General features: G+C 36.8%; 1 protein-coding gene across 2 annotated transcripts in view; it reads left to right on the top strand.

The window, feature by feature from the left end:
- BAZ1A (bromodomain adjacent to zinc finger domain 1A) overlaps positions 1–15,091 on the top strand; it is a 99,298-nt gene that overhangs the window by 10,697 nt on the left and 73,510 nt on the right. For both annotated transcript variants that reach the window (XM_047737137.1, XM_047737136.1), the window contains one exon: positions 2,082–2,360. In XM_047737137.1, coding sequence (XP_047593093.1) covers positions 2,082–2,360 — 279 coding nt within the window. The remainder of the gene's footprint in view (positions 1–2,081; positions 2,361–15,091) is intronic.

Below are 15,091 nucleotides of genomic sequence, written 5' to 3'. Positions count from 1 at the left end.
GTTGAAATAAAGCATTTGGGAATGTACTGGGTTAAATCAAATATGTAAAAGTAATTAATATATAAAATTAGTGTTTCTCTTTAAAAATTTTTTTAATGCAGCCACTGGAAAATTTAAAATTATATGTGTGGCTAGCATTCTATGTTTGCTAGCACTGGTTTAGAGACTAGTTAATGTTAGATACCTACATTTGAAATATATTTTTCTTAAACAGTATTATAGTTTAAACTATCAGAAGTATACCTCACATACATCATGTGCTGGTTATGTGTTGGCTTGTTAAGCTAAGTCTTACAGTTATGTTTGTTCCAATAATAAAAAATTTAAAACTTTTATAACACTTTCTAAGTGAACTGCAGTTTTAGGCAGTAAAACTTAAGACTTCTTTCAAGATCATTTATTTTATTCTGTACCATTGATAACCACTTACTGGGCATATCTGTTGTCGATCTCTAACATACATAAATTTTCTTGTTTATGAGAACCATATTGCATTCATCTTTTCTCTGTCTGGTATTCCTTTCTTCAACCCTACTTTTCCTTTATAACCTAACCACTTCCTCCAAAAGACTGTTCTAATACTTCTTGACCATTTTTTCCTGTCTCTCCTCCGATCCTTCCTCTCACGTTTCAAGGATATCTACTTATCTTTTAGGTATCTTTTAATCACCTTGTAGTTTTAATTTTAATGATATACATCCATTATCACCTCTACTAAAAGGTACATACTTCAAAGGATCTTCATTGTACTGAATTAGATTCATGTATCTTGACGAAAGCATCAACCTCTTTAGATCTCAGATATATATATATTAGGTTATGATTAGTTTCTCTTTTTTTCCATAGATTTCATTTTCGTTGTTGTTCTTTCTACAGACAAATATACAAATGAAACTATGTTAAAGTACATCAAAGTATAGAGGAAGGAAAGATATTTACCCATACCTTACCACTTAGAGGCAACCATAATTACCTTTTTTGTGTATGTCTAACATTTTCTAAAATTTGTTGATTGTAAAAACAATACAAGTACATGCTCATTATACAAATTCAAGCAACATTAGACATACTTAGGATAACAAATTTTCTTTTTCCTTCTTTTGCAGTCCTTCCCTTTCCCCATAGGGAACATCTGTCTATAGTATTTGTATAAGTACACATTTTTTGGTTCTAATTAGTGAACCAAAATATGGGATTGTATATTCAGTGATTTGAGTTTTTTTCTACTTAGTGTGCCCTAGAAATCTTTCCATATTATGGATTTCTTGCATTTTAAAACTGACTGGATAGAATTTTGAAAAGAAAGAAATGTTCATGTTAAGAAATTCCAACAGTGCAGAAAAGCACTCAGTAGAATGGTCCCCAGGCCCATCCCTACTCTGTAGCTATTGGCCTTGATTTTTGTATAACATTCTAGAAATCTTTTCATGCTTCTTGAGCTTTCTTTTTCCTGCCTTTTTCTTTCTTTCAAGTGGAACCATATTATATATATTGTTTTGGTAAGCTTTTACTTCCAAAAATGCAGGAGGAAATCAAACTGGAAAGTTTTTTTGTTTTTTTTTTCCCCTGTGAGCATGTTATTTAAGAACTCTCTTCATACTGTTTTAATGATTATGATTTTTCATTATATGAAATACTGTAATTTACTTAAATTTTCTCATCATTATATGCTTAGATTTGCCAGTTTTTCTCTATTATGTTAGAGCTTCTTAAAGTTCATAGTTAAGTGCTTAAATTGTCCCTAGTGTTTTGGCTGCTTTGAAACAAAAAGCTTTAAAATTACAAGAAAAAAGAAAGGTTGAGTTTATTTTCAGTTTCACTCCTAATTTCAAAAGTGATGGAAATGAAAGTCCCAATTTCAGCTGAATGTACCTTTAAATTGCAAAATATAAATGTCTAGTTTAAATATACTTTTTGTTAGCTTTGTATTAATGCGTAAGTTGACCAATTAGTAAGCCCTTCCTTATTCTATGATTCTGTGTAAAATTTTGCAGTGAAGCCACAATCCTTTATCAGCTTTTAATGTAAAATTTGTGAAATGATAGGTAATGAATGGATTTTTGTTTTTGTTTTTTAATCAGTGACTTTTTTGAACGAACCATTCTGTGCAACAGCCTTGTGTGGAGTTGTGCTGTGACGGGTAGACCTGGACTGACCTATCAGGAAGCACTTGAGTCAGAAAAAAAAGCAAGACAGAATCTTCAGAGTTTTCCAGAACCACTAATTATTCCAGTTTTATACTTGACCAACCTTACCCATCGTTCACGCTTACATGAAATTTGTGATGATATTTTTGCATATGTCAAGGATCGATATTTTGTTGAAGAAACTGTGGAAGTCATTAGGAACAATGGTGCAAGGTAAAGTACTTCTAATTTTTTCTTTTGTTACACATACATTCACATTACTCACAACTCAAAGTACCCAAAAAGTGGAACGGAGGAAGGCTTCCCTTCTCTACTTCCATTGCTCTCTTACCCTCCCCACAGATAGCCCTAATAATGTTAGTATATTTTTCCAAAGCTTGTGTCTATACAGACCACCAGAAACATGTATACACATAGGTATTTGTGTATATATGTGAACGTGCACACACATACAATCTCCTGTCCCTTTTAATGCTTGATACCCTTTTCTTTTAAAATATCTTGAACATTAGTCCATTGCTTTATGAACCACCTTTCTTCTCTTTTTTGTTTATTGTATAGTAAGTTCCATTGTATGGAAGTTGCATCTTTATTTCCAAGTTAGAAAAAAAAAAAAACCTTAAAGATACCTATTTTGTCATTATTATGCTACCTGATAGTTTAAATATGCATGTATTTCTTACTGGGTTTTAGTAGTTCCTCTGATAATACAAGGACTGGGTTTTATATACTCCACTGAGTTCTCTCTTACCTGCTCTTCCAAGAAAAAATGAATTTTTCATATGCAAAAATTTTAAATGACATTATCTATGGCATTAAGTTAAAAATTATTATTGCTTTCCTCAAGTCTTAAGCATTTGTGATTGGCTAATACTTACCATAATATTTTCTTATTTGCATTAAAACTTTTTATAGCCTCTTGGAATCATGTAATATGTAGTGTCGTGTGTCTCATTTCTTTCACTGACTGTAATGTTTCAAAGTTTATCCATATTTTAGCATGTATCAAGATTTTATTTCTTTTTATTGATAAATTCTACTTTATGGATCTGTCAACATTCTGTGACAGACATTTAGGTTGTTCCCACTTTTTGGCTCTTATAAATAATGCTGTAACAGGCAATCAAGTACAAGTTTTTGTGTGAACGTATGTTTTCGGTTCTGTTGGGTATATACCTAGAGGTAGAATTGCTAAGTCATATGGTAACACCATGTTTAGCGTTTGAAGAACCTCCAGATTTCCAGATCAACTGCATCATTTTACATTCCCACTGCGGTGTGTGAGAGTTGCAGTTCCTCCACATCCTCACCAAGTGCTGACTATGGACAATTTGCTGTCCATCTTTTTTACTTTGCCATCCTTGTGGCTATGGAATGGTATCTTGTGGTCATTTTCATTTGCATTTCCCTAATGACTATATCAAGTCAAGCATCCTTTCATGTGCTTATTGATCATTTACGTATCTTCTTTGGAGAAATGTTTGTTCTGGTCCTTTGCCCATTTTTAAATTGGGTTATTTATCGTTTTTATTACTGAGTTGTAAGAGTCCTTTGTGTTTTTTGGGTACAATCCCTTATATGATTTGCAGCTATTTGCTTCCATTCCATGAGTTGTCCTTTCACTTTCTTGATGGTACCATTTGCAATACCATCTCCCTTTGCTTTTAGTTTTTGTTTCTACTTACTAATAGCGTATACCTTTTGTTTTGATCTCTGGTAGTACTTACCAGTGGTCCTAAAGACTGCTTTATCACCAGAATTAGTTTTATTGGAAAGAGCATGCTAAATTACAGAGAAATGGGGTGGATGCCATTCTTAGGGTGAATTAGTCAGTATAGGTACACTGTCTGGATCCTCTCCCCTCAGTACTTTTTTCTCACTGTCTCATTTACCTTTAGGTATTCCTCCCCTCTTTCTTGTTGCATTTTATAAGTATAGATTAGGTGCTTGCCTCCTTACCAAGACTTTCTGTTTTGAAATAAGGGATCAGCCAACAGATTGTTCTAGAAGATCCTTTGTCATTGCTATGGCAGAATAGGAAAGACAAAACCTGACTACTTGAAGAAACCGTTCAGCTCTTTATCCTCCCCATCCTGATTACCCCCTAGCTTGCCTGTCAGTTGTGCAGACATTTGCTCTCTGCTACTTCCTTAGAACCTACTGGAGAAGTGAGAGAATCAGTGGTCTATGTAAAGAGCACTAAACTAGGATTATATTGCATTATGTTATGTTACATTACATTATATTACATTATATTACATTATATCAGCAGATACAACCTCATTGTTTCCATTTACAGATGAGGAAACAGATCCAAAGAATTTTGGTAATGTTTATCATCTATTACTGATCTCCTGCTATTTACTTGCACTGTTCTAGACACTGGAGATATAGCAGTGAACAAAAGGAAGTCATGGAGCTCCCATTTTAGTCTTATAAATAGTAAGTGGTAGGATTTAAACTCAGGTAGAGCTGACTTACAAAATCATTTCTTACACTGTATCATTGTCTCCTTAGTTTCAGGTTCTGCTGTTTATTTGCTCTGAGCAAGTAAATTCAAATTCTTTAAGCTTTAGTCTTTTTTCATCTGTTAAATGGACCCCTGCCTTACAGGTTTGACACACAGGATGAAATGAGACAATGAAGACGAATTTTTTTAAGCTGTATTCTGTAATATTGCATTTGGTACAGGTGCCTTGTTAGTATCTGAATGTGTGTAGTGAGGCCATGCAGTTTGACGGATTGCTTTTGTTTTTTGAGAGATCTCAGTAGTAAAGTGACTACAATAACTACCTGGGCCACTGTAACTAAGAATCAAATTTCTCTATTGTAGCTATGAAAGGAAACCCCACAGTTAACAATTTCACTAAGAAAGACCTAGTTGTTTATTTTTGAAGATGGTCATCCCACTTTTGTACATGGTCTAAAAAATGCTGCATTAGCAGGGTTTTTTTGTTTTGTTTTAAAGATTTTATTTATTTATTTATTTGACAGAGAGAACGAGGGAGCACAAGTAGGAGAGAGAGGTAGCCCAGTGCAGGGCTCGATCCCAGGACTCTGGGATCATGACCTGAGCCAAGGGCAGATAACCTAATCATTTGAGCCACCCAGGCGCCCTGCTGCACAAACAATTTTAAGGCATCTAAGTTTCAGTAACTTTATCTTCTTTTTAACATCATTGTTTAGTGAAAGGTTGGGAGTATGGTGACCTAGAACTCAGTGCTCACATGATAAACCCATCTGCATTCCCTGCTCAGCCCACCCTCAACCCAGGCCTGGAACTGGAGAATAAAATCAGGAAAAAGAAGGTGGGAATCACACAACAAATACACATTTGGGATTGTTGAGTTCTCTCTCAGTTGAAGGATGGGGCTGGAATTTGAGAGAATCTGAAAAACTGAATCAGAATATAATTGTGTATTTGGTAATTTTTTTAAATTAAAATGGGCTTTGGGCAGCTTGTTTTCAGACATTTTATAGGCACAGTCAGGATATTCTTGGAGTTCAGAGGAGATTTGAAGCAACAGATATGAAGAGGTACCTCTAAAAAAGTAGGTATACTGACAGCAAGAAGTGGCACCTGATAGGAAAGAAGGAGATGGAATAACCATTAACTACTGTTGATGGTTAAGTATACTGGCTTGGCTTAGTATATAATTTGGTAGCATTAGAGGACATTGCAGAATTAAAAGTATCGTAGCATTTATTGAACCTTTCCTGTATTCTAGGCACTATGTTACAAGCTTACATTTTAATTCTCATGATATTTATTGGGAACTCAGAATTTTCCAAAAGTTGTATGTTCCTTGGTATTACTGAAAAGTTGAAAACTTAATGTCCACACAAAGACCTGCAGATGAATGTGTATAGCAGCTTTATTACTAACTTCCAAAATTTGGAAGCAACCAAAATGTCCTTTACTAGGTGAATAGATGAATAAGCCGGTACATCCAGGCAATGGAATATTATTCAGGTTTAAGAAGAAATGAGCTATCAAGCCATGAAAAGACATAAGGAACCTTAAGTGAATATTACTGTGTGAGAGAAGCCAATCTGAAAAGGGTACATATGTATGGTTCCAACTATAAAAGGCAAAACTATGGAGACAGTAAAAAGATCAGTGGTTGCCAGTAGTTGAGGTAGAGTTGGGGAGATGTAAGTAGGTGGAGCACAGAAGGTGTTTAGGGCAGTGAAAATACTGTGTATACTATAGTGATAGATACATGTCATTATACATTTGTCCAAACCCATAGTGGAACACACCAGGAGTGAACTGTCACATAAGCTATAGACTTCGAGTAATGATGATGTCTCAGTGTGGACTCATGAGTTGTAACAAATTACCTCTGGTGGGGGGCTATTGATGAGAGGCTGTGAATGTGGGGCAGCAAGAGGTACACAGGAAGTCTCTAGATCTTCCTCTCAGTTTTGCTATGAATCTTAAAACTGCTCTAAAAAAACTAAAGTCTTTGCATTAACAATAAAATTATGTTCTGTGTTTACTAAGACTAAAGTTTATAGTTTTTTAAAATCTGGTTTTTTCTATAAAGGTTCTTATATATCAAAGAAAATTATGAAAATTGAAGGCCTAGAGTGCATTTCCCAAATGCTCATTTCAGAGATAACCATTGTCAAAAAATTAGTACATTAAAAAAATATAAAATATTGTTCTTTTTTCTATACTATGCTAGATTTAAAAAAAATAGCAAGCAGCTTTTTCACTTAATAATGTTTGGGTATCTTCTTATATCAAAATATATAGATGGGCATTTTTAATTGGTTTTGCATAAATTGATTAAAATATTGGTTCCTAAAACGCTTACTTGCTTTTCCTGAGGCTGGAGAAAGTTACTTCTTTTACTATTATGTGAATTTTCCCTTTGAAAATAAAAAAGCTGCATTTTTTCCAAATAATCTCTGACCTGGGTGCCTGTGTGGCTCAGTTTGATTCAGATTGATTCAGATTCACCCTTCAGCTCAGGGTCCTGGAGTGAGCTCCAGGTCTGGTTCCCTCCTCAGTGGGGATTCTGCTTTTCCCCATCCTTCTGCACCCCCCCCCATTGTGTGTTCTCTCTCTCTCTCTCTCTCTCTCTCTCTCTCTCAAATAATCTTTTTTTAAAAAATAGTAATTTCTGAACCTTGACTGACCTTTTTCCCCACTGCAGTTTAAATCAGTGAAATAGGGACACCTGGGTTGTTCAGTCATTAAGTGTCTGCCTTCAGCTCCGGTCATGATCCTAGGGTCCTGGGATGGAGCCCCACATCAGGCTCCCTGCTCAGCGGGAGGCCTGCTTCTCCCTCTCCTACTCCCCCTGCTGGGTTCCCTCTCTCGCTGTCTCTCTCTGTGTCAAATAAATAAAATCTTAAAAAATAATAATAATAAAATAATAAAAATGAATCGGTGAAATAGCAGAATTGGATTTGTACCAAAGAGTTTCAGTTATGGCCAGATTTTCCCAAATATTATCCCCATACTACTTAGATTTAAAATTTACAAAGTGTTACCTAATTAAGAAGCATAAGAGATAACAGTTCAATATGTTTTTAGAATTGTTCTGTAAAATAAAGATTATAGAATTCTTTCTATATTGGTTTTGGCATTAAGTAGTAACCAATGAACTAGAGATTTTAATTATTCAGCTGTTAAAGTATATTCCCTGTAGCTTTCTATGTTTCATTGATGGAGTTTTTAAGCACTTTAATGTAATGAGGTAAGAGAAAATAAGTATCAAAACCTATAATATAGAAAGTAGGCACTTAGTATATATTAGAAGTGGAAATAAGAAAATGAACCTCTAAGATGGGATTGGGAGGGAGACAAACCATAAGTGACTCTTAATCTCACAAAACAAACTGAGGGTTGATGGGGGGAGGGGGTTGGGAGAGGGGGTGGGGTTATGGATATTGGGGAGGGTATGTGCTATGGTGAGTGTTGTGAAGTGTGTAAACCTGGCGATTCGCAGACCTGTACCCCTGGGGATAAAAATATATGTTTATAAAGCTGTAAAAAAAAAAAAAAAAAAAAGAAAAAAGAAAGGATGAATACCCAAGTTTTGTAGCAACATGGACGGGACTGGAAGAGATTATGCTGAGTGAAATAAGTCAAGCAGAGAGAGTCAATTATCATATGGTTTCACTTATTTGTGGAGCATAACAAATAGCATGGAGGACAAGGGGAGATGGAGAGGAGAAGGGAGTTGAGGGAAATTGGAAGGGGAGGTGAACCATGAGAGACTATGGACTCTGAAAAACGATCTGAGAATTTTGAAGGGGTGGGGGGTGGGAGGTTGGGGGCACCAGGTGGTGGGTATTGTAGAGGGCACGGATTGCATGGAGCACTGGGTGTGGTGCAAAAATAATGAATATTGTTATGCTGAAAAAATAAAAAAAATTTTAAAAAAAATAATCCATAAAAAAAAAAAAAAGAAAATGAACCTCTAAGTCTTTGGGTTCTTTTTTTATATTGCTGGCCTAAATGGTATTAGTGAATCATAATTAAACTGCATTAATATTGAAGACAAAGAGAAATACTAAATATATTGAGAAGATAGGATGAACATAAAAGATTTAACTGAGGACCAAATCTAGTTTTATTTAAACATACGTGCTTGAATGTTAGTGACTCGATCCAGGTGGGATTAATCAAAGAGAAGTTTTGGGAAAGGGTTGACTAGAAATTTGAAGGCAGAGAGAGAAAAATATAAATTTGTAGAAAAAGACTAAAGGAGAAATTCTTATTTAAGTGTAAAGATGGTATAGAACTTTTGGCAATGTGCATTAATCAAATTTGTATTATTAGAACTCTTTTTTTTTTTAAGGTTTATTTGAGAGAGAGAGCAAAGGTATGCGCACAAAGCGGGGGAGTGGGAAGGGAAAGAGAATCTCAAGCAGACTCTGCACTGAGTGGGGAGCTAGACTCTGGGCTCAATCCCAGGATCCAGGATCACAACTAGAGCTGAAATCAAGAATTGGACACCTAACTCACAGAACCACCCTGGCTCCCCATGTATTGCAAATCTTTTTCAGAAAGAAGGCTTTCTATAGCTCAGCTTACACTACTGAACTTTTTTTTAAAGTAGGCTCCACCCCCAACATGGGGCTGGAACTGAACCCCGAGACTGAATTGCATGCTCTACTGACTGAATCAGCCAGGTGCCCCACGACTGATCTTTTAAGGTAAAAATGTCTGGTTCTCAACCAAAGAGAGTCCTTAGCAACATCCACAAATTGTTTTCAGTGAGCCTAGTATGTTGATATAATTTTTAATACCAAAAAAAAAGGGCTGTTTGGGACAACTATTCTTTGGAATTCTAAGTTAAAGTGGAAACCGCCTTCTTTAGATATATGTTGTGTTTCTTGTATGTACCAAAGACCCAGACTTACAAGCTGATTCCTAGATTGTCATTGCAAGTTCAACAGTTAAATTTTAGAATCTTTATTTACTTGCATAAGTAAATTAGGAGGATATCCTGGGAAACTTTTTTATACTCTAAAAATCCCTAAATAATCACAAAAATGAATGAAAATGATTTTTTAAAAGATATTATTTATTTGTCAGGGTGAGCAAGAACAAGTGGGAGGAGCCAGGCAGAGGGAGAAGCAGGCTCCTCGCTGAGCAGGGAGCCTGATGCAGGATGGATCCCAGGACCCTGGGATCATGATCTGAGCTGAAGGCAGACACTTAACTGACTGAGCCCCCCAGACACCCCTGAAAAAGAATTTTTTTTTCTAAACAAGTTTAATTTAAATCATCTGTAAAGCTTATGTTGTATTTCTGTATGGGCTCAACAAAATAGTTCACCTTAACAAAATAGTTCAGTAAAATTTCGACTGATCATACAAACTTAACTCGTTTTCTTCAGTATTCTAAGGGACTTCAAATTGCATTAGCCATTAGGAGCATCTGCCTAATGCCTTTCAAAAGTCTTTGAATGTTAAAAGTTGTGGGTGAGGGTAGTCTCTGTGGCAACTTCCCTATTTATCCTTTGCACTAACACCAAGTACAGTCAGGTGCATCTCCACCAACACTTACAGTCCTTATGACAGGGGTGAGAAAAAATGATCAAAATGGGGAGTTGGCAAGTAAATTGAGGTTCACCTCTTTTCTAACATAAAAGGAAATCAAATGTTTGCTTGCTTCAATTTGTATCTCATTGAACTTGTTAGTAGCAGGATGGTGAAGTAGAACAGTAGTTCTGAAGTTCTTAGTTCCCTGTGGCAGGAGAATATTACAGGTAATATCACAAGAAGGGAGACTATGAGTAGCTATTCCTGTCCTGAGATCGCTGTTAGAAATAAAAGGGAAGTTCATTTCTACATGGTTTACATGTTCAGGTCTGAGAAATTTGAGCCTCTTCCGAATAAAATCTCTCTTTCATCTTTTCCTACCTACTTCGTGGTAGGTAGGAATATATTGTGGCCAATATAAGATCAGTTTTTGATGAATGACTTACCTTGTAGATACTTTGAATCTTTCTGAGAACAAGATAAAATTGTAGTTTGTTAATTTTCTATGCTGTTTTGGAGACCAGTAGTATGATATGTAAGTGGCATTCATTTGATCTCTGGTTCTGAATTACTGTTTTTAAAATAGGGTTATCTGTCTATCTTAGACAAAGTCAGAGACCATCCAAACTTAACAGTTAAAGGAGAAATAGGAGAAATGACATAAGTTAAAATAATTTTTGGTGAAAGGAAAAAGAATGGTAAAAATGCAAATAGAGGGGTGCCTGGATGACTCAGTCAGTTAAGTGTCCTGACCCCCTGATCTCAGGGTTGTGAGTTCAGGCTCCACATTTGTCTCCACAGTGGGTATAGAGCCTACTTTAGAAAAAAAAAAAAGTACAAGTAGAATCTATTCATCACTAAAGGACAGACAGAATCCTTTGATTAAATTAAAAACGTATGCCAAGAGAACAATTCTGGGTAGAGTTTGGTACACTTTTTTTAAAATAAAGGGCCAGATAGTAAATATTACAGACTGTGTAATTCATATGGATTCAGTCACAGCCACCGAACTCTGCTGTTGGCGTGCAAAAGCAGCCATAGACAGCGTATGAATGAGCATGGCTGTTTTCTAGTAGTTCCTTCTTCATAAATACTATAATTTGAATATCCTATTATTTTCACATATCACAGAGTAGTCTTCTAATTTTTATTTGAAGCCACTTAGATATGTATAAATTGTTCTTAGCTTGCAGGTCGTACATATAAAAAAAACAGGAGGTAATTTAGATCTGGCCTGTAGGCCATAGTGTGCTGACTCCTGAGGGGAGGGAAGGGTTCCTGCTTTAAATAAGGTTTATCGAATGAAATCCGCAGAGGTCCCCTTTATGTTTAGAACCTCAGAGTTTGGCATGCCAAAGTGATTTGGGAGGGTGGAAAAAGCCTGTGGAGCCAAACTGACTATTGTTTCTGGGAATCTTCTTTCATAATCTATAAAGCTGAAATAATATCTATATTCATATAGTGGTTGTATGAGCTTCTACGCATACCACACCAGACCCAAAATTTAGTGGCCTAAATCAGTAAACATTATTCTCACAGTTGGTTGGCTGGAATGTTCTTATGGTCTGGGCTGTCCTGTCTGGGGCTGGATTACGTAGGTCCTCTACTTTAGAATAGCCTTCCTCACATGTCTGGGGCCTCAGACTGGGGTGGCTACTTTGATGTGGCCTCTCATCCTACAGGAAGCTAATTCAAACTTGTTCCCAAGGCAGTAGTAGGGTTCCCAGCAGCAAGAGAGGGCAAGCTCCACTGTGCAAGCACACTGCAAGCCTCAGCATGCTTTGTGTTTACTAGTATTCCATTGACCAGAGCAAGTCACATGAACAAATCCGGAGTTGCTGTGGGAGGGAATCAAAGAGATGTGAGTCAACGGGAGCCATACCTGCAATTATCTGCCACAGTAGGTACCATTTGTTAGTAGGCCAGCAGAGTACCTGGCACATGAAGCACTCAGTCAATGTCAGATCCTTCCTGTACTTGTCAGAGATGAGTGAAGAGTCTGCCAGCTGTGATGATTCATCTTTTTTTAAGTCAGTCCTTAATTTTCTTATGTCCTAGTCACTGTTCTTCAGAGTTCGCCACATACCATTTTAGGGAGATGATGCCAATACCTGTAAACTTTTGAGAGCTTACTATATGCACACTACAACACCTTCTGTAATAAGAGCTCATTTGTTCACTTTACAGTTGAGAAGCTCAGACAGCTAGGTTAATTAATTAAAATTTGATCAAGGTCACAAGTGAGATTTCTAAGCACAAGGCATTGTCAGAATCACTGCTTCTGTTTGAGAAGAATACACTCAGAAATATATATATTAAAGGATAGCAGTTAAGGAGGATTAAAAAATTATAGTTGAATATACTCATTCAACACCCACTATTTACTCTTCCCTTTACATAAGCATTTTATAATTTGTCTAAGTGTGAAGAAAGATAGGATTATACATATGTGGTTAGATTATCTTTTGAGGGGCGCCTGGGTGGCTCAGTGGGTTAAGCCGCTGCCTTCGGCTCAGGTCATGATCTCAGGGTCCTGGGATCGAGCCCCGCATCGGGCTCTCTGCTCAGCAGGGAGCCTGCTTCCTCCTCTCCCTCTGCCTGCCTCTCTGCCTGCTTGTGATCTCTCTCTCTGTCAAATAAATAAATAAAATCTTTAAAAAAAAAAAGATTATCTTTTGATCATTTGTTCTAAGAGACAGTGATACAGGTCATAAGGTTGAGTGTCCAAAAATCAGCATCATCTTTTGATCATTGACTCAAAGGGGAAAAAAACTCAGTATTTAAACAGGTTCCCTTTTTCTTTAAATTCTTCATCATTTTTCCTATCAGAGGGTACCTTAATTTTTCTTTTTTAAGATTTTTCTTTTAATTTATTTGAGACAGACTGAGAGCACAAGTCGGGAAGAGGGGCAGAGGGAGAGGGAGAAGCAGACTCCCTACTGACCAGGGGCTCAGTCCCAGGACCCCGAGATCAACCTGAGCCATAGCCAGATGCTCAACCAACCGAGCCACCCAGGCACTCCCACAGGGTACCTTAATTATTTTACTTCTGTACTTTGACCTGTTTAAGCTATCTTCTTTTCAGATATTTTGCCCAAAGATTGAAGAATGCTATTTACTAGCAACAAAAGGTGACTGCAGGGACGCCTGTGTGCCTCAATTGGTTAAGCTGCTGCCTTTGGCTCAAGTCATCATCCCAGGATCCTGGGATCGAGTCCCGCATCAGGCTCCTTGTTCAGTGGGGAGTCTGCTTCTCCCTATGTCTGCCTCTCCCCCTGCTTGTGCTCTCTCTCTCTCTCTCTCTGACAAATAAATTAAAATCTTAAGAAAAAAAACTATCAAAAGGTGATTGCAAGCATGGGGAAGACTGTAATTTTTATTTATTGATTTTGTCTTTTGGCAGAGTTGCCAGAATGAACAATGGAATTAGTTATGTCTTTTTTCTTGGAGGTAGTAGGGAATATTACGTATTCTAGGTCCTCTACTTTGTGTGTAAAACAAAGCCAAGTTTTATATGGTTCATTCAATAAGCATTGTGTGCTAGGTTATTACTCTTGTAGGTTTCGAAAAGAGGGTAGTGATTAAGGCAAGAACTGGAGACTTATGTTCAAGTGCAAGAGAAAGAAACACACAAATCAACAAGATAATTCAGATTCTCATCAGTGTTGTAAAGAAAATAAAACTTGGGACGCCTGGGTGGCTCAGTCCTTAAGCATCTGCCTTCGACTCAGGTCATGAACCCAGGGTCCTGGGATCAAGTCCCTCATCGGGTTCCCTGCTCAGCAGGGAACCTGCTCCCTCTCTCACTCCCCCTGCTTGTGTTCCCTCTCTCTCTCACTGTCTCTCTCTGTCAAATAAAAAAATTAAATGTTTAAAAAAAAAAGAAAAGAAAAAAAACTTGATGGAATAGCATCTTGAGTTATATTTTTTTGTTTTAGCCAATTAAATCCAATGATTTCTCCATAAACCACTGTTGGATGCTACAGGATAATCCAGTATGAGTAAAGAATTAGTACTTATTGTTCTCAAGCAGAACATAAGTAATAGAGATAGAGTTTGCAGGACAAAGTTAAGTAAAATAAGTATAAATGACAAAGGATTGAGTAAGAAATGCCCTAAGGGGCATAGAGGGGAGGGAGAATTGGAGGAAAGTAGTCAAAGGGTAGAAACTTCTTGTTACAAGATAAATAAGTACTAGGGATATAATGTACAACGTGATTGTAGCTAATACTGCTGTATGAAATACAGGAAAGCTGTTAAGTGAATATATAAATCCTAAGAGTTCTCAAGGAGAAGTTTTTTTTGTTCTTTTTATTGTATCTGTATGAGGTGATGGATATTAGCTGACTCTATTATAATCACTCACAGTATATGTACATCAAATCATGCTGTATGCTTTAAACTTCTATAGTGACGTATGTCAGTAATTCCTCAGCAAAAGTTGGGCTAAAAGAGACATAGTTGAGTTTTATTTTGTTAGCGAATATATCACTAACATTCAAATAGAATGAATGGAATCAGTCATTAAGTGTCTGCCTTCAGTTCAGGTCATGAGCCCAGGGTCCTGGGATCGAGCCCCACCTCAGGCCTCCTGCTCACCGGAAAACCTGCTTCTCCCTCTCCCACCCCCCCTGCTTGTATTCCCTCTCTTGCTGTCTCTCTCTGTGTCAAATAAATAAATAAAATCTTTTTTAAAAAAAGAACAAATAAAAGATACTGTAATGCCAAATTAATTTAGCACTCTGATAATAATTTGCTATCATTGGTCATTAGAATGGGCTGGTGTTTTACCTTTTAGTTATTAATCTTTATGAAGGTATGCTTGCATCTTCATCTGCTTCCAGTAAGTCAGTCAGTGTGTTGATTTTCACTGTTACCATATTAAGAATATTACTGACCTGGGACGCCTGGGTGGCTCAGTCAGTCGAGCGTCTGCC

Source organism: Lutra lutra, chromosome 7 (assembly GCF_902655055.1).
Source record: "Lutra lutra chromosome 7, mLutLut1.2, whole genome shotgun sequence".
Taxonomy (NCBI): Eukaryota; Metazoa; Chordata; class Mammalia; order Carnivora; family Mustelidae; genus Lutra; species Lutra lutra.
The sequence above is the reverse complement of the archived record's forward strand: the minus strand, read 5'-3'. Positions and strand labels throughout refer to the sequence as shown.